The sequence below is a fragment of the Lathamus discolor genome, chromosome Z (assembly GCF_037157495.1).
Source record: "Lathamus discolor isolate bLatDis1 chromosome Z, bLatDis1.hap1, whole genome shotgun sequence".
Taxonomy (NCBI): domain Eukaryota; kingdom Metazoa; phylum Chordata; class Aves; order Psittaciformes; family Psittacidae; genus Lathamus; species Lathamus discolor.
The window spans coordinates 28,282,061-28,301,245 of NC_088909.1; the positions used below are offsets into that span (position 1 = coordinate 28,282,061).

General features: G+C 39.1%; 1 protein-coding gene across 3 annotated transcripts in view; it reads left to right on the forward strand.

The window, feature by feature from the left end:
• SKIC3 (SKI3 subunit of superkiller complex) overlaps window positions 1-19,185 on the forward strand; it is a 56,605-nt gene that overhangs the window by 15,942 nt on the left and 21,478 nt on the right. For all 3 annotated transcript variants that reach the window (XM_065661098.1, XM_065661099.1, XM_065661100.1), the window contains 19 exons: window positions 477-578; window positions 2,937-3,070; window positions 3,728-3,814; window positions 3,904-4,007; window positions 4,118-4,244; window positions 5,526-5,705; window positions 6,483-6,607; window positions 7,000-7,253; window positions 10,409-10,511; window positions 11,336-11,512; window positions 12,449-12,593; window positions 12,762-12,840; window positions 12,964-13,025; window positions 13,147-13,203; window positions 14,295-14,363; window positions 15,352-15,426; window positions 16,034-16,175; window positions 18,038-18,131; window positions 18,702-18,779. In XM_065661098.1, the coding sequence (XP_065517170.1) occupies window positions 477-578; window positions 2,937-3,070; window positions 3,728-3,814; window positions 3,904-4,007; window positions 4,118-4,244; window positions 5,526-5,705; window positions 6,483-6,607; window positions 7,000-7,253; window positions 10,409-10,511; window positions 11,336-11,512; window positions 12,449-12,593; window positions 12,762-12,840; window positions 12,964-13,025; window positions 13,147-13,203; window positions 14,295-14,363; window positions 15,352-15,426; window positions 16,034-16,175; window positions 18,038-18,131; window positions 18,702-18,779 (2,194 nt within the window). The remainder of the gene's footprint in view (window positions 1-476; window positions 579-2,936; window positions 3,071-3,727; window positions 3,815-3,903; window positions 4,008-4,117; window positions 4,245-5,525; window positions 5,706-6,482; window positions 6,608-6,999; window positions 7,254-10,408; window positions 10,512-11,335; window positions 11,513-12,448; window positions 12,594-12,761; window positions 12,841-12,963; window positions 13,026-13,146; window positions 13,204-14,294; window positions 14,364-15,351; window positions 15,427-16,033; window positions 16,176-18,037; window positions 18,132-18,701; window positions 18,780-19,185) is intronic.

A 19,185-nucleotide genomic window follows, 5' to 3' on the forward strand; every position in this document is an offset into this window, starting at 1 on the left:
AATCTTCAATTAAGGCAGGTTTATTAGAAAGTTTCAGTCAAATACTCTTTCAACGTTTTTTTTTTTGCTGTCTTGCAGTTCTGTATGCCTTTTCTGGTTTCTAGTAAAACCCATGTAATATATACAGGCTGCTGATGTTAATGTCAAATTAAAGTGAAGGATTTTTTTATTTTTGAAACAAGTTACCTTAAAACAGTGTTGCATATTTCCTTGCTTTTTGCCCATTTTTTTCTATATATGTAAGTTTGTATGCAAAATGAAGTCTGACAGAAGCTAACATGCTTCCTAGTCATTGCCTTTCTGCATGAAACCCCGTATGTCTAATGCAGTTTAAAATGAGACTCAAAAATTAACTGCATGTCTTCTTATCTGATTGATAATATGTTTTGATGGCATTATATGGTAGTATAGCATCTTCAGTATTTTTGCAACCTTAACAATTTTTTTTAGTGCCTTGTTAAAACTTCTTTTATTAGGTTTGCAGAAGACAAGCCAGTGTCCAGCAGCATGGCATTATTTGGCAGATGCACAGATGAAACTTCACAAACACAGAGATGCCGTCCTGTCCTGCAACCAAGGTAACTGTTCACTAGCTGAAAGAGTAACTGCAGGGGTACACCATTTCATATAGTGCAGCCAAGTGCGGCCTTTGCATGGTAGATTTGAGTTGACAGCGTAGTCCTCTGCTCTCTGCAGTCTTATGGCTTGTGCTGGTGTCCCCTGCTTCTCTTGGTTTACGACAGCTGAAAAGCATCTTGTGCTACTTAGTCTCAGGAAAAGAGACAACACTTGGCTGATTAGGACCAGAGATCTGTCTGACAGTTAATATTCAGAAGGTTTGCATGTTCTGATGTGCATCTTCAGCTGGTGGTTGACCAACTCCACCAAACTGCAGATAATTGCCTGAAACACCTGAGAACTGAAGCACTGGAACAGATTGCTGAGAGAAGCTGTGACTGCCCCATCCCTGGAAGTGTTTAAGGCCAGGTTTTACAAGCCTCAGAGCAATCTGGTCTAGTGGAAGGTGTCCCTACCTGTGGTAGAGGCTTGGAACTAGATGAGCTTTAAGGTGCCTTCCAACACAAACCATTCTGTGATTCTATGAATCCACAAGGCTAGGTGTCACAAAATTTTAGGCTGGTAGATTCCATATTTAGACCCGAAATACAAGATTTTAATAAATTAATGTAAAATGTAGAAATGTTGCAGAATTGCACCTTAAAAAACCTCACAGAATGTAAATCTTCATCCGTGCTAGCTGGGAATGAGGGCATTTATTATGATCTAGTGATGCGTATTGTGTCTGCATAGAGCCATTATTTGATGGTTATAAATAAAGGGCAGCTAAAGTGGACTTTTTTCTGACAGAGAGAAATGCAATTAAAAGCTTCTCATGAAAGACTTGAAGGGGTAAAAGTATGCAGACCTGACTAAACAGCCCTGCAAAATTATTAAAAGCAAGGACAAGTACTTGCCAGCAAGGGAGATTCAAAAGGCCTATAAACTTGGGCAAAGGAAATGTGAAAACAGAACAAAGTAGGTAAAAAGAAATTTATTGCAGAAAAAATGAAAATTCCCATCTGTGTTCATCATGGAAGAGCTCAGGGTGAATTCTACACCATGATCCTTCTTTTCAGAGGATTAATCAAACAACTTGTCCATGATTATAGCATTAATAAAAGTTGCTATAATACAAGACAGGAAAAATTAGCATTAAAGAACTAATTGCTCCAAGCCCCATCCAACCTGGCCTTGAACACTGCAAGGGATGGGGCAGCGACAGCTTCTCTGGACAACCTGTGCCAGGGCCTCACCACCTTCGCAGGGAAGAACTAAGATCTCATCTCAAGCTCCCCTCTGTCAAGCTAAAGCTATTCCCCCTTGTCCTGTCCCTCCAGGCCCTTGTCAAAAGCCCCTTTCCAGGTTTCATGTAGCCGCTTTAAGCACTGAAAGCTGCTGTAAGATCTGTCCATAGCCTTCTGTTCTCCAGACTGAACAAGCCCAGCTGTCTCAGCCTATCTCCAGATCAGAGCTGCTTCAGCCCTCACAGAATTTCTGTGGTCTCCTCTGAGCTCATTCTAACAGCTCCATGTCCCTCTTGTGTTGTTGCTCCAGAGCTGGGCACAACACTGCAGGGGGGAATGCTCACACTACTGGGGATAGAGCCCAGCATACAGTTGGCACAAGACAACAAATAGAAAGAATTAACAATTTTGTTTCTCAGTGCAAGGTATAAGTTAATCTGTGGTGCCTTACTAAAAGATGCTGTTGATGCAGATAGTTTCCTTGGGTCCAAAGAATGTGTGGAAAGTCTGAGAGAGTTCTGAGGAGGCATTGCTTTATGTTTGGACTTTCTTACTGGCTGTATCAAGTCAGACAAAACTTCATCATATGTGAAAATAAATACAGTTAGATATAGTCAGAATTTTGGTGCCTCTGGGCAATGCCAAAGCACAACACAGATGCCCTAGTTCTCTGAGATGAGATTATTTTGTGTATTTGGGAAATAGTCAGTACTGTGTGGAAAGGTACACAATTACCTTTGCACAAAGGTTAAATCCCTTGTTTCGGTAATAATTTTTCTTTATGCACTGAAGTGAAAAACAACTTTTCTATTGAAAGGTGATTGTTTCTTCAGAACATAGACCAGAAAAAAGTAGCATTCCACTTATATGGCCAGCAGCTAGAAAGCAAAGTCTCTCCAGGTTTCTGAAAGGACCAATCTAAAATCGATTTAACTTCTAAATTTGAATGGATAGAAATTTTGCAGAATGATTTCTTCATCATGGGGAAGAGCAGTCAAAAACTGGTTCTATTTGGTGTTCTATTTGAGTGAAATACTGCAGTTAACAAGATTTAAAAGATACTGGGAACAGTGGTGCTCTTCGTAGTGTCTTTTTCTGTTTTTACTTGATGAAACTTTTCCCTTGATACAGCTCTCAGGGCTCTTGGAACATCTGAGGGCCCTAATCTTCAGTGGAAAAACCTCATACTCCAGTTGAAAGCAGAGGCTTTGATTAAAATAGCTGATGCCAGTGCTGCAGAAGAAGCCATTAAAGCAATTGAACAGGTATTTTCATTGACTAAAATGTATATACATTTTTTTTAAAAAGTGATATAATCTTTCTGTAGCAAAAACTCAGGCTGTGTATTTCTCCCCTTGCCTCCTTTTTACATTCTGTGTTGTTTAGACAGCTCCTAGCAATTATGGTGTAAGCCAAACATTCCTTCCTTCTCTGTTGTCTTCTGTCTGTCTGTTAGTCTTCTCTTACATCTTTTCACTCACAATTCTGATTCTAGAAGCTGTCACTTTTGACCTTGTCTGGTCTTGCCCAGTGCTGCTGGGTTCTTGCTAGTGGTATGTCTGTTGCTAACCGTAATCTGAATTATTTCTATAATCCTACTCCCTGCATCCTTCATTCACTTGTCCTTACTCATGAACAAGAGCATATTACTTTTAAGATCAAATGGCTAAGCTTTAAGCAGACTTTGCTGCCCCTTTTTTGTATCACAGTTTCATTATTGGCTGTTTAGTCTTGGGTACCTTTGTCCTTGCTATCTACAGTCTTCTCCCTGTTCTTCATAAAAATTATTGATTAAAATAAATAAAAATTATTCTGATTTTGTTTTTGTATTTGTCTTCATGCAGTCTGTCTGCGTTTGACACATTTGATTTCTTAATCTGTGGAGAGAATAACTTGACTGTGTATATTACTTGTTTTTCTAGATTGTGGATGCAAACAGTGATCCAGTGGTTTTAGCTATCAGCGGTCAGGCTTACCTAAAGAAAGGTTTAATGGATCAAGCTTCAAAGGTTAGTGCTGTATTGTCATTCCTGTAAGCTAAGTGGAATTCTTGTTCTCATAGAGGAAATAAGTAGGTAAGAATGACATTCTTTTGCAGATTTCACAAGAGCTTTTGTTGTCCCACCCTGACCTGGCTGAGTCACATGCTCTAGAGGGTTTCATCCATTATTCCCAAAAGAACTATGAACAGGCAGAAAGAAGGTAGATTTTTTTTTTCTTTCTTCTAGTAGGGAAATGTTAGGGGAGGACAGAAAATACTGTTGTGCACTTTTGAGAACTTGTCTGATCTGTCTTCTGTTCCTTTTGTTTAGTTTTCTAAATGCTATTGAAAGAAAGGCTGAAACTGCAGAGTATCATCAGTACCTGGGGCTCACGTACTGGTTCATGAGTGATGACACAAGAAAAGACAAAGGAAAAGCACTCACTCAGTTCTTGAAGGTAAAGGCTACTTTAACTGTTCATGTAGGATTAGTGCTTTCCTGTACAAGAAATCAAATATGGAAAATACACTGATTAGAATGACAGACTTGGATATTTTTGTCCCTGCCCATGACAGGAAGTTTGGAACTTGATCTTTAAGGTCTCTTCCAACCCAAACCTTTCAGTGATTCTATGATTCTGCTTGTTACAATTTACAAGCTTCCAGAGCCTGTAAACCAAGTTCATGTGTGCCAGAAGGTATTCAAGGAAGCTGTGCAATTCCTTGGAATTGCCCTGCTTTTGTTTTCCTCTGTTTGCCTGTTTCTTGGGGCCTTTGATTTAGCCAGAAGTAGTGGTGATTCTCTGAGTCTTCTTTTCTTGATGGAAGTGGAGGCCTCTAGATAACCAGTGTAGGTCTTTGAAGGTATTTTGAAATGGGAAGGGCAAAATTCAGATTGGAAAAAAAGGCAGGAAAAATTATGAGAATGGTGTTAAGAGTTCCAGTGTTTATCCGTAGAAGTAATTCTGCTAGACATAGTTTATGAACTGTACCTGATCTTTGGGGTTTTGGTGCTTGTGGCTTTTTCTCTGAACATAGTTAAGAATGTGAATCCAAAAATTTAGTCTGGCATATTTATTTGGAACACAGAAGTATACAGAGGAAGACTCTAGACATGTGTGTGTATGTGTATATATATATGTATATATACACACACACGTGTACATAAAACTCACCATATAAAATCATTATAGGTATTGGCAACTCAAATCATTGCCTACAGGTTGCACTTCAGTAGCAGTAGGGTATACTGGAAAACGTAGTTGAACGATAATTTTGGTACTAGACTACTTTCAGTGAGGGTTTTTTCTTATTATTATTGTTCAAATTGTTTTCAGCTGCTTGGGTCTCTGGCTTTCTTAAATATAAATTAATCTGCCAAGTATCTGAAAAGGAACTTAAACTTTAGAGAAGTCTGGAGATAATTGTCATGTAATATGGTAAGAGTATGAACGTAGTGGTTGAAATGGAGCAGAATATAAAATGACAGGAAGGAATTATTTTCTTCTAGCACAACTAACTTATTAGTAGTTCATGTACAAAATGCTTTGTATCATGAGGTTTGTAGCAGATTCTGCAAATATTTAAAGCTCAGGTAATCACTGAAATCGTAAAGTTTCTCATCCATATCACAGAAGGAGCTTAAATAAATTGATACCCAGATTGAACAATAGCTGTACCTGTCCATTAGCATAATCTTTTAAAATGCTGGTTTACACTGTGTTTATATTTCCTTACAGGCTGCAAAACTGGACAGCTACTTGGGAAGTGTCTTTCGTTATTTAGGTAACTACTACAGAGACATTGCTGGAGACAAAAGTAGAGCTCGTGGTTGCTATAAAAAGGCTTTTGAACTGGATGGAACCGATGAGGAATCTGGAGCAGGAGCTGTAGACTTAAGTGTGGAACTTGGAGACATGGTATTGTATATTCAGGGCCCTGGACTACTGCAGTTTCATTTTTCTGTTAAAAATGCTCATGAGGAATTACTTCATGTTTCCCTCGTATTTGAGAATAAGTTCTGAAAACAGATGTTCTGTCATTGCTTAGCAGCTTTCATGGTTGGACCTGCTTAATTTTTATGCTTCAATTCCAAATTAAATCTATCTGGGGATAGGTGTAGGAGAGCCAAGCATAGCATGGTAGTCATCACTTACGTGATTTAGATGAAGGATTTTTTCAGTAGGAAACATGAAGACTTAAGTTTTCTTTTCATATTCAGCTTGCACCACTTCTCTCCATCTTCCACCTTGCTGCTTTCAGGAAAAGCGTATAAAGACATCAGAACAATTGAAAAATACTTTTTTAGATGGCATTATGTAAAAAATTCTTAGCTTGTGATATTATAGAGGAAGAAAATAACCGGTATTTTTTTGATGTTGTTTGAACATCTGGAAAGTATCTAAGCATCTGACTTGCTGCAAATACTTGTATCCTTCTCTGGTTTAAAAATAAGATAAAATAATAGTTTCTACAAAACTGCAGGAAGCTTCCCTCTATTTGCAAAGACAAGTACGTAAGTACTGTAATCTGCCACTCAGCCCTTAAGAAGCTTCTGTAACAGTTCCTCGTTGCAGTAATCAGCAGGTTGGACAGCTTAATGGTTTGCTGGATTAAGAGTATTCTTCTCTAAGAAGAACTTTGTTCTTTACTGCTATACATGTTTACTAACCTGGCATATTTTGGTGCTTTGTTAGGACACTGCTCTGTCAGTCCTGAATGAGGTAACTGAAAGAGCAAGCCCTGGTACAGCAAAATGGGCCTGGCTTCATCGTGGACTTTACTACCTGAGAACTGATCAGCCGTCACAAGCAGTGGCTGAGTAAGGGAACTTGTGGTTGGTTGGTTGAAGTCATTTTCAATAAAACAGGCTTTGATCTAGCAAAGTTTGGAAGTAAGTTAGCCGACTGTAGGATGGATTGTACTAAACAATGGGAAATGGGTCTGAGCATGCTATGTCTGTCTTCAGTTTCAGAATTGACACAGTGTAGTGTTTTCACCATGGCAGTGTTCCGTACTAACAAGCCTGGTGACAGGCATAGACAAACATGGTGTAGCACTGAATAATGAGTCAAGAATAAGCACAGTGTTTATATAATGTGCTCTGAAGATGAAAGCACTACTGTGCTTTGTTTATATAATGCAAGGAAATAATTGTTTATATTAACTTGTATTACCTTTTATTTAAGCAAATTAATATCTTGATATCTTCAGTTTGCAGGCAGCTGTCAGGGCTGATCCAAAGGATTCCAACTGCTGGGAGTCTCTAGGGGAGGCTTATTTGAACAGAGGTAGCTACTCAACAGCTCTAAAATCCTTCAGGAAGGCAAGTGAGCTGAACCCAGGGCTCGTGTACAGCATTTACAAAGCTGCAGCAGTTGAGCAGATTCTAGGCAAATATGAAAATGCTATAGTGACCTATCAGCAAATTTTAAAGGATACAGAAGATTATGTGCCTGCGCTGAAAGGTAAGATGTTTGAATTTGAAAGGGTTAACTTTTTCTCTGTCTACACACTGTAGTGCTTTGTCTTGTGGAGAAGTTCTTGGTGTACTGAGGTTTTCCTGCATGGAAGGATTAGGGTTGGAATTTTGGGTAGGTAGAGCGTTGTGATCCCCCACATGAAAGCTAGTGTGTAGTAGCCTGCAAATGCCTGGAGAGCTCTTAAATCATTATGGGTGGGTGTGATCTTTTTTTTTTTTCCCAAGCAAGTATGAAAAGTTATTATTCCTGTGTAGCTATCAGGCCAGATGGGTAGAAGAAAAGAAGATAGATGAAGCCAGCTAATGGTGCTGTAGTTTTACTTAAGCAGTCAGATGCTGGCTCAACAGGCCACGGAGTCAGGCTGCTGTTTCGAAGAGGTGTGTTTGTACTAATTTTCTGCTGCTCCTGACCATGTGTTCCTCACTTTTTTTGTTAGCCCTGGTGATTCGGACACCTGAGCTTCTTCAAGGGGTGAACAATATCAGTAAAATATACCGCGAGGTCTCACAAGTGTTAGAGGTGGCATTAGATAGAAGTCTTTGATACATAGCTGGGAGCAGAGAGACATAGGGGAACTGTAACTCCATTCTGGTGTTAGAACTGTGATTCTTAAGATACATGATACTGGGAATGTATAATGTTCTGGTAGCCACTGAATAACTGTTTGGTTCACATTCTTCCTGCCCCTAGTATTCAGTCATTCTCACTCCATACATCCATCTGAAATAGATGCTGTTTGCTGCTTGGTACAAGTATAGACTTTTATGTTAGAGGGTATTCTGTCCTTGCGCATAAGGCCTTTTGATTTTGGGGTGAATGTAGGCTGGATCTTGTAAGACTAAGTCAGAATTGTTGGGTTACTATTCCAACAGTAAGCATATTACTGGAAAAGGATACAAGGTGGTTGTACATCCACCTCTTCCTGTATAAATTTGTCACTTGGAGTTTGCCAGACTAACGTGACGTGGCAGAAGCTCCATGATGGAGTTCAAGAGTATTGTGGATAGAGAGTTTGTCTAGTTGTTGGGTAAGAAGGCAACATCTGACTGCAGCAGTAGTTTGCAGAGGTGTTGTATAGAAATGTGTGTGTGTGTGTGTACATGGGTTTTCTGGTTTTTGTAGGTGACTGCTGACAGCATTGCCTAGAATAAAATGCTTAGACAGAATGTAAGCACATGATATCAGTGTTTCCCCCCTATAGTTGCCTCTATACTTATCTTGTTTTCTTAAATCTTCTAGATTTTCTCTCATAATCCCTCTCATCCTAATGATGATTTATTAGCTCCAGACCCTCCCGTGAGCCTCCAGTCTTTGCCTTCTTAGGACTGTTTAATGTTTAGTCTGGTGTGCTATCTTTTTTGTGGGCCTTCTTAAAATTTTTTGAAACATACATCCGTGTTCTTTTGGTTCTTTTCTGATCCATTTAGATGGATTTTGTTTTGGAATAGAGTTGTTGGAAGCGTAGTCTAGAAGGTGGAAAAAATAACTATACTGATGTCACTTGAATACATCTTCTTGATGTATTTTATTTTTGTGTTACTAAATGGTGTGTTTATTCTGCCTGTGCTCCAGCATATCTTTTAGTGCATAACTTCGGGGAATGAGATCAATTTTGGTTTTAGAATACATTGCTTCTTGACATCTCAGAAGCTCATGCTCTTGGGATGTCTTGTGTGGTCAAAACAAATACCTTATGGGGGAAGATAAGATCTTGCAAACATGACTGCTTGATGAATAGCTTGGGTTTAGGTAGAGGGTGTGAATGCATGAGGAAGGTAGCTTCAGAACTGTGAAAATAATACTGAGAATGAATGGTAGTTGTACCATGACTTACTGCCAGACAGAATCACTGCTGTGCCAGCAACAGTATAAATCAAGCAGTTAACTAGTTACCTCATCAGTTCCAAAATGCTAGAAATTGTTGTCATTAAATGAAGTTCCTTTTTAACAGTTGCCTTTATTTGCATACCTGGTGTCCTTGCTGGTCACTGAGTGCCTACCAAGCTACTCTTCCTTCCTCAGCAGGACAGGGCGGGGGAGAAAATAAGATGGAAAAAACTAGTGGGTCAAGATAAAGGCTGTTTCATAAAGCAAAAGCAAAGGCCGCACACAGAAACAAAGGGGAACAAAAGGTTTATTCTACTCATCAGTGAGTGATGTCCTGCCACTTCCAGGGAAGCAGAGCTTCAGTGTGCATAGTGATTTCTACCTAAGACAAATACTGTAATAATGAATGTGTTGTCCCCTGTCATAGCGCCCCCTTGGCCACTCCTGTCCTTTCCCCTTAGCTTTTTTTGCTGAGCAGACATCATATGGCCTGGAATATCCCTTTGGGCAGTTGGGGTTAGTTATCCTGGCTGTGCCCCCTCCCAAGATCTTGCTACCCCTACTGGTGTTGGGGAGGGATGTTGAAGAGACAGCCTTGATGCTGTGGAGCACTGCTCAGCAGCAAACAAAGCACTGGTGTGTTATCAGCACCTTGCTAGCTATCAGTACACAGCGCAGCGCTATGAGGGCTGCTGTGAGGAAAATTAACTACATCCCAGCTAGACTCCATACATCATATGAAGTAAATTCTTACATAAATAGGCTTAAATGATGTTGGTTTCAAGTCTTCTTCTAAGAGGACTTTCCCTTTAGCCTACTGTAACATTGTTTCTTCTGTTTGTGTTTTGGAAATGTTATTTGGCTGGTGTCAACTGAAAGTTGGTGTATTTGTCCAAGACTTCTCGGTGCAGAGCAGATTTCTCAGGAGGGGTTTTCTTAATGTTTGAGGACAAATCCAAAGCTTAAATGCTATGGGCTTTATGCTTTATTTGGTTTATTTTATAATAATGATTTTAATATATTTTTATATAATAATATTTATTTTATAAGAATGATTTAATAAACCAAATACTTTATTTGGTTTATTTCAATATCCAAGTTATTCTACAGTTCACACTTGGCAGGATAGATTAAAAGCAAGGTCTGTATTGTGGGCACTTTGGGTCTTTTGAGTTTGGCATGACCTGTGCATGCTATAAATCTTTATACCAAGCAGAACACTGACAAGGCTTCCATCCTCCCACCCCACCTCCTTTATCAAGCAGATCATAAGAGCATCACTTTTCATAGAGGATATTTTCTTTTATTTTCAGGACTTGGTGAATGCTATCTGAGCTTGGCGAGATCAGCCCTTGATAACTTTTTTGATAGAAAGGCTATGGATTACATACAGCAGGCTCTTGAATTTTTCACAAGGTTAGTACTAAATACTGAGTCATTTAACGTCCACTGGGATAATGGGTTGACAGGCAGAAGTATAAGAGTTATGTATCTTAGGATTTCCAGTAAACTAAAACAAATAGACCAGGCTTCTAATCTAAAAGCAAAAATGTGGTTATTGGAAATGGTTTGAATAATATGGTCTGGACTTGGGCTGCTTTAATGAATAGTAATTATAGAGTTGGGCGGGTTTTTTTCTGATTAATGATACTTAGTAATTTGATTATAATGCAAGTGTGAAATGACACACAGTTCTCTCCAGCAGTCTGCCTTTATACATGACTTTGGGAAGAGGGAATTTCTACCAAAAATGGTGGATAAAAGGAAATTGTTCCTCCCCTCCGTCAATTTTTTGTTTTGCGTTTCATTTAAAATGCTTTAGTGTCCTTAAATTAAAGTCTGGGATAGCTGCTCTTGCAGGACAAGGTCCATCAGGTTTCTGCAGATGAGTCATGCCTTGTGACATAATATGGTAGTGCTCTGAAATGCTAAAGTGAGTTTAGTCAGCTTACATGTTGACAGATAATGGATAATTTGCAGAACTGACACTTAGTCCCCAAAAACTTGGGATATATTGGCGTTTTGTAGGGGCTTTTTTGTTTATTTTTGATCTTTTAAACCCATAAGTTGAATAGGGAGAAAACAATAATTAAAAAAAAAAAAGAAAGAAAGAAAGACAAACAGCTCTGTTGTTTAGACAAACATGAGAGTTTGTGCTGAAGTGGTAAACTTACTTTCAGCAAAGTATATTGAGGTGTCTGAGTGTGTGTTGTGGGGATTTTCTATATTATTAATTACAGGGCAACAAAGCAACGTCCTGATGTATCTTGCCTCTGGAAACTGCTTGGAGATACCTGTACTAGTGTGCATGTTATTTCACCAGCTAAAGTGAATGTTCAAGTTCTAGGATCCCTTCTGGGTAAAAATGCAGCCACACAGAGGTTGAAGAAAAGTGAGCTGCTTGTACTGGGAGGAAGGTAATATTTTTTTATTATATCAGGTTTCTGTGCATCTTGAGATTCTATAGACTCTCAAGTGTTCTAGACCGTTTCTAGAAAATGAAAGGCATGCTGATCTGTCAACAATTGAGCAAAGATCAATGAGGTGGTAAATAGAGTCTCGTGCTTCTTCCAAATTACCTTACTCATTTCAGAATATATTTCCAGGATTGCCACAGTGGCTCTCAACAATTCATCTAGTATCTGCTATTCTCCTTGTTTCTGTCTCCAGAGCATGGCTACATGCTGCTTCTCATTCAGTAAATTACACCTTTTCAAATGGATTGGTTGCAGTAGTTGCTAACTAGTTCTCCCAGGACTACTAAAGTCCAAGATAATACTTAAGCTTTCTGTCTGTATTTCTTTCTTATAAAAATGTCATTGATTTTTCTTCCCTACCTATGGGGTCTAGAATACATTGGAAGGGGGAATTCCTTGTTTCTGGCTCATGATGGTAGAAAATATTTTCTGTAGCCTCTTCTGTGACTCTCCCTCTGAGCTTTGTGCAGTTGGATGTGTAAGGCAGGAAATGCAGCTGTTTTGTAAATCTCAGCCATGATACATGAAGTCAAATGCTTCTGGGGGAAGTCTGATCGAATGTAAAAATGACTAGTGCTTGTTTTAAGTAAAAGCATACATGCTGCAACTGACATAGTTTTCATTTAATGCATGTATGTGGCTTCGTAAATGGTGGGCACTACAGCCTGCCTTTAGACCAGAAAAGATTCTCTGAAGGTATCTGGCTGACAGAAAATGGGTTAGTTGGTTGTTGCTTTCCATTCTTGTCTGGTTTTGTTTGTATTTGTGCATGGTTGGTTAGTTTAGGTTTTTAAGCACTTCTTTGAATGTTTTCTCAGCTTTCTGCTCTTCATGCAGAAAGGCTTGGAATAATGCTTGTGATTCATATTTCTGTAGGTGTTATGGCAGAGCTTTAAAACTGATGCCTTTGCCTAGCATATGGTGTGATCTTGGAATAAATTATTATCGACAAGCAGAGCACCTGACAGCGGTGGGATCTGACATGAATGAGATCAGTGAACTGCTAGAGAAGTCTTTACAGGTATTGCCTGGTTTTCCCATTACATTCTTTAAAATTTAAATTGGTGTTGGTGCTTGTCTGCATAATCTTCCTGTCCTCAATAAAATTTGCATCTCTTAATAAGAAAGTGCATAAAGTCTTAGTTTTTGCTTTTCTAGTGATGATAATCCATATTTGATTTTCTTCTAGTGTCTCAAAAAAGCTGTGAGGCTTGACAGCAAAAATCATCTTTATTGGAATGCACTTGGTGTGGTTGCTTCCTGTAGTGGTAAGTGTTCAGTGAAACCCCTAGCTCCATAATATCCTAAATTAGAAGGCAACTTGACTAATGGCGTTTATGATATCAGCTAGATCTAGCTCTACTATTTCCTTTCTTTTTTTACCTCCCCAGCTATTGGGAATTATGCTCTTGCTCAACATTCGTTCATCAAATCTGTTCAAGCTGAGAAAATCGTAAGTGTTGTAGGCAGATGCCATCTGTTTCAAGTGGGCATTTAAAACTTTTTCCCTGATGCAGTGTTATGTTTGAATATAGTAATAATACACTGGTTTTAACTTCATTTGTTCTGTCTAGAATGTTGTTGCCTGGACCAACTTGGGGGTTTTGTATCTGACAACTGGAAATATTGAGGTAACTCTCTTCACTATCCTCATATATAGTTTCCCTTTCCCTTTTTTTTTTTTTTTTTTTTGTTACCATTTTGATAGAGATTTATGGGGATGGGAGTGTGGGCAAACAGTGAAGAATGTCTCTCTCAGATGCAAAAAATGTACTTTCTTTGAAAGAAATTGGCACCTGTACCTCACTTGAGGCATGCAAATAAATTAGATGTTTGCTCTGGAAGGAAACTTTTTCTGAATTGGTAACGTTGCTTTTCAAGCAACTGGATGGAACGAAAAATGTTTGGAAGAACTGAGAAGTGGTTAGTCAAAGCAGTGCACAACAGGTTTGACCAAGAACTTTTAGCTGTAAGTCACAAACTGAACTTTAATTTTTTGGGTTTCCCACAGGTAGTTACTTCATGCTCATTGGCAGATTTATGATTTATTGTAATTCTGTGTAGCCTTCAGAGTTTCTTAGGAGAAGAATTATAGAACATCTAAAGTGAAGTCCACATTTCTCATGCAGCTAAAGCTGTATCTGTTTGCTGGTCAGAATTACCCAAGTTTTATGTAATTGAAAATGTGAAGGTCAGAATTCCTTTTAATAAAAAGAACTTAATACTACAAGCTACTTACTGCTAAGACTACTAATGCTGGTGCCACACTGAGGGAGGAACTCTGAATATATGCAGTCCATAGAGCAAAGATAACTTGTAGGTGGTAACCAGTTCTACCATTTTGAAAATACTTTTTTTTAACTCTTTGCGTGAAGGAAAAATGAATTTCCAAAACTGGATCCTCCAGGAGTCAGATTTTAAAATATTAGTAGATCCAAGGGTTACTCTAGCTGCTGAACTATTTTGCTGTTATTAGAAGGAAGAATATTTGAAAGGGAGGGGAACTTTGAAAAGATATTTTTTTTTTTTTGTAAGGCTGAGGTGGTTTATTTCTCTAGGTGATGTATTGTTCTGTACAGCCCAATATATGTTTTTAGTAGTGACCTAATTGTGTATATGAAATCTTTTCCAATATTACTGCATGTAAATACTTCTGTATATTCAGAAGTGCTGTGTTACCATCACAGATACGTCAATAGCGATCTTGTCTTTGGTTCTGCAGCAAGCTCATGAAGCCTTCAAGATAGCACAGTCTTTGGAGCCTTCTTACTTACAGTGTTGGGTTGGGCAGGTAAGGTGATAAATACTCATAAAACTGTGCACTGAGCCATTTTTTGGTCAAGGAGAAGACTTGGACTCCATCCTAATAATTGGCACTTCATTGTGTTCTTGAAAATAACACATTTTAAGTAAATGTGTTTAAATGTTTACATTAAGGGAGCTTCTGCCTCCCCTGAGGGTGGATGGGACCCTTTGTTTCTGTAGTGGTAATACAATGGGAGCTACATTCGTCAGGTACTTTATATAATGTTTTTCTGGCTGATGTAGTGAGTTCAGTGAGAAACTAGCTATTAAAAAAACAGCTGTTTGCTGTTTGTGCTCTGAGGCTCTTTGTTGAGTATTGCCACCAAAGCAGCATCTTTATAACATGCTAGTTATTTCAGCTTAAGCTGTACCACTAGGTCATTATCTGGCACCCGTTATCTCTCTTGTCAGCCCTGCTTTCTAACACCACTGTTAGAAAGAGTAAGTCTGTAATGTACCTGGGACAAAAGCAGTTCTTATTTCCTGGGGAGTTACCCTCTCCTTACCAGTGAGGGGTGGATATCCTCCTGGCCATCCATGAATACTTGGAAGAAGTACTTGTGACTCATGCTTTTATGATCACTGTAGGTGTGCTACATAATCCCATGCTGCTAACCTGCTAATGATATCTAATTGAAACTGGATTCTGGGGGAGAACCTAGCACCATCACATACCAAAATTCAGCTCCTGTTCAATGTTGCAAGTTGTGCTAAGAGACGCAAAGTCTGTGTCCTGAAGAATGTGAAGTAGCAGCAGAAGACTGAGTTTCAAGTACTGATACGTTGGAAACTGCTTGTGCAGTTTAATTGCATTTGGTTTATTCATAAAACCAGTGTTTCTTGGAGAATGTTAGAGAAAGAAAGTGTCTTCATGTTAAATGCTTCAAATGTGCGTGATGTAATGTGTGCTGAGTTTTTTGTCAATGTCATAAATTTTGAAGTACCTGACTACAGCAACTCTTGCTTGTCTGTAGGCTCTTATTGCAGAGACAGTAGACAGCTATGATACTATGGATCTTTTCAGGCACACAACTGAACTCAGTATGCATGTAAGTATAACATTTGTATTGTATTGAAGTTTCTGTATATCTAATATCTCTACTTTGGTGATGTAATTTTTAAAAAAGAGGCATGTCTCAAATGGTGAAACAGTTATGGTGTAACACGTGAGAAAGTCTTGACTTCCGTGTTGTTGTTCTTGGCTTATGCTGCCACTGACTAGCAGTCATTTACTTTATTAAATGCTTTATTCCAAATGGTCTAAGAAATCAGTTTCATGACTCATGCAAAGACATTCTTGTCATCCCACAGAATTGGACAGAGGTGAAAGGCATAAATTATAACTATTCCAGGAGAGAGCAAGGATATTGCCAGTGCCTTTAGTTGTAAGAAAGTGAAGGCCTTTCACATTCTCTTTATAGTTTTTTGTCTGTCATCCCTCCAGTGATGCAGGAAGTGATATGTTAATATAAGAACTCCCTTTGCCCTAAGGACAAGTTAACACTTTCGTTTTCTTCTCCTGCTTAACACTGATGCAGATTTTTTAGGCAAGACTGTGCCTTGAAACACAGAATTATTACTATAATCTTTAATTATTTTGCTGTTGCTTGAGCAGGTTTAATGAATCCTGTTTGGTTTTTTCGTTTGTTTCTTGAGACTGAGGGAGCAAAAGGGTATGCCCACTGGGTGTGTTCAACACTGCAGGATAAAAGCAACAGAAGCACTGAACTATATCTATACAACATTGTTCAGATGAATGCTGTTCCAGCAGCCCAGGTGGTCTTGAGCAAATATACAGGTAGGTAATTTAAATACCTTACTAACCTGTCAAGACTAACAGATGCATTCAGAATGAACAGATGCACCTGTACTAATTTTGGCAAAGAGTGATCTTGCTGTGTTAGGGAGAGGCTTTTGAGCTGTAAAGAAACCAAAACAAGGTAACTGGGGCACTGATTTTTATTAACACAAAAATATGAAGTAGGTATGAGTTGTGTTTGCTGGCTCATTCCAGCAGATTTTGTTTCAAAGACCAGCCAAAATAAGAACCAGAGCCTTGTCATGCTTGTCATCGGGTGTTTGCTGTCAGACTTCCTTCAGGTGTGTTAATATGCATGCTACTGCCTCCTCTACCCCGTGCCATGATGTTTGACAGAAGCCTGCTCCCAGATGCTCTGTAACTCCATAACCTCAAGCATATGATTCTGTTAACCTTCCGTAGGAGATGAACCATATTTTTGCTCATGGTTCCAAGCCAGTGCGGCCTCACTGATGGGGTCAGATTGTATAGTCTGGAAGGTAGATAGAGCAAACGTGGGTTTTCTTAAATCTTCATCCATTACTGTACATAAATCCTTTGATGCATAATTTGTTGCTCATTTCTGAGAGCTACAAAATAAGGTGCAAGCATTTAAAATGTGGTAATGAGATAACTTCCTCAATGAGATAATGTTAAAATGAGATTGCTTCTTTGACAAGAACTTCACAATGACCTGGCAGTGTGCATATGCAGCCCAGAACCACCCGTGTGTGCTGGGCTGAATCCGCAGAGTGCGAGCAGCAGGTCAAGGGACGGGATCCTGTTCCTCTACTGTGCTCTGGGGAGATCCCCCCTGCAGTCCTGCATCAAGCTCTGGGGCAACAACACAAGAGGGACGTGGAGCTGTTGGAGTGAGTCCAGAGGAGGTCACAGAGATGCTGCAAGGGCTGGTGCAGCTCTGCTTGGAGACAGGCTGAGAGAGCTGGGCTTGTTCAGCCAGGAGAAGGGAAGGCTCCTTAAGGGGAGACTTTAGAGCAGCTTCCAGTGCCTAAGGGGGCTACAAGAAACCTGGAGAGGGGCTTTGGACAAGGGGCTTTAGGGACAGGACAAGGGAGAATGGCTTTAACCTGACAGAGGGGAGACTGAGATGAGCCCTTAGGCAGAAGTTCTTCCCTGTGAGGATGCTGAGGCCCTGGCACAGGTTGCCCAGAGAAGCTGTGGCTGCCCCATTCCTGGCAGTGTTAAAGGCCAGGTTGGACGGGCTTGGAGCAACCTGGTCTAGTGGAAGATGTCCCTGCCTGTGGTGGAGAGTTGGAACTGGCTGATGTTTAAGGTCCCTTCCAACCCAAACTATTCTGTGATTCTATAAAATGCGAGAATGCATTTCTTTGTCCAATCCCTGTTCTTAAATGGACTGCAGGAGGGTCCTATCTGATCATTCTTAATCTGGGAAAAAAGGCTAAAAGTTTGAGATAAGATGACCACTTTAAAATATGTACCTTAGCTACTAATAAATATTTCAAAGTTGTAGTATTAAAAATAAATTGTAAGATTCTACTAGTGTTTTACTATAGTCAAGATGAGCTGAATAGTTTCCTATTTCATTAAAAAACCCAAAACACTTCATGTTTTAAAACTTAAAATCCATTGAGTGTATTAATGCTGTGTCTTAAAATTTTAAACATTTTTCAGTTAACCTGCTGCAATGTTGTGGGTCTTCATATCTCTTCTGTATTTGCCTGCAGCCTGCCAAAGTGATTCCAGTGAGACTGACAGAAGCACTTGGCAGAATGTTTCCTGTATATGCGTACATTATAGCATCGGTGTAGCAATGTTTTTGTAATAATTTTGTAATGATCTTTCTGATCATGTTCTCTATACTGTCAATTCTGATTTTCTAGAAAGAAATCCAGACGATGCATCTTCTTTCACGATGCTTGGTTATTTAAATGAGCATCTGAATCTAAAAAGGCAGGCAGCTGATGCCTATGAGAGGTAACTGACACACTCTTGGAAAGTTTACTTATACAACCTCCTTGATCGCTTTTTCCATGCACCATCTGAAGAACTTAAGGGCTTTTCTTTTCCTTTAGTAAACCTTACTTTCTCAATTCAAGAGTACATTTCAACTAAGTGGATTGTGAGGGAAGTTGTGGGGATGTTCTTACATCAAATTTAGAAGTGCAGAATGCGGAAGTGGAGAAGTAAAGGCATTCCAAGTCTTCCATGTCTTACCAGGACATTTAGCTAATTAACTGTATGGGACTTAAGTGAAATTTTGGAGGCTGGTAAGCTTAGTTTTAGTTTTGGTCTTTACTCATTCTAATTAATGGAGGTGATTGGGCCCTGGCTTTGCTTTTTTATCTTCTTCCTTCTGTTCAAATGGTAGGTGGACATGATGAAGGAATGTGTTTGGTGAATATATTTGCTGATGCAGTAAAATGGGCTCTGTGCTTAATTAGCATAGAAAAGCTTCTGAGTAAAACATTTGTCCATAGTGAGAACTGTTGTCAAAGTGTGTGTTGTAGTCACATGGTAATCATTCTTAATTGTCATTAATTTCAGGGCAGCTTCATTGCTGAAAAACTCTGCTGATACTGAGAAATATAATATAGCAATGCAAAACTATGGCAGGTGTCTGTGGTAAGTGTTGGCTTATTTTCGCAGCCTCTAACTTCAGCTTTGGATATAGTGAATACAGTCATGCAGAACATGAGGGAGGCCAAAAAGTGGTTGTTAAAAATAATCTGCTAAGCATCATTCAACTGTAGACATGTTTGCCTGAAGTTTTTTATGTGCTCCAGAAATGGGTAGTCTATCAAAAAAAAAAAAAAAGTCAGATTGCAAGGAATTGCTCAGTATCTTCATAGTTTGTAACATGTTAGTAATTCCCTTATCCTTAGCTTGATACTTAAGTGCCTTAACATAGTCTACACAATGTAGCTGGTTTATGGTCTCCAGAATAAATTGTTTTTTTTGCAGAGTCCACAGCTGAGATATGTAATGGGTTTAGTTACAATAAAATAGCTGCTTCAGGGTTTATTCAAAA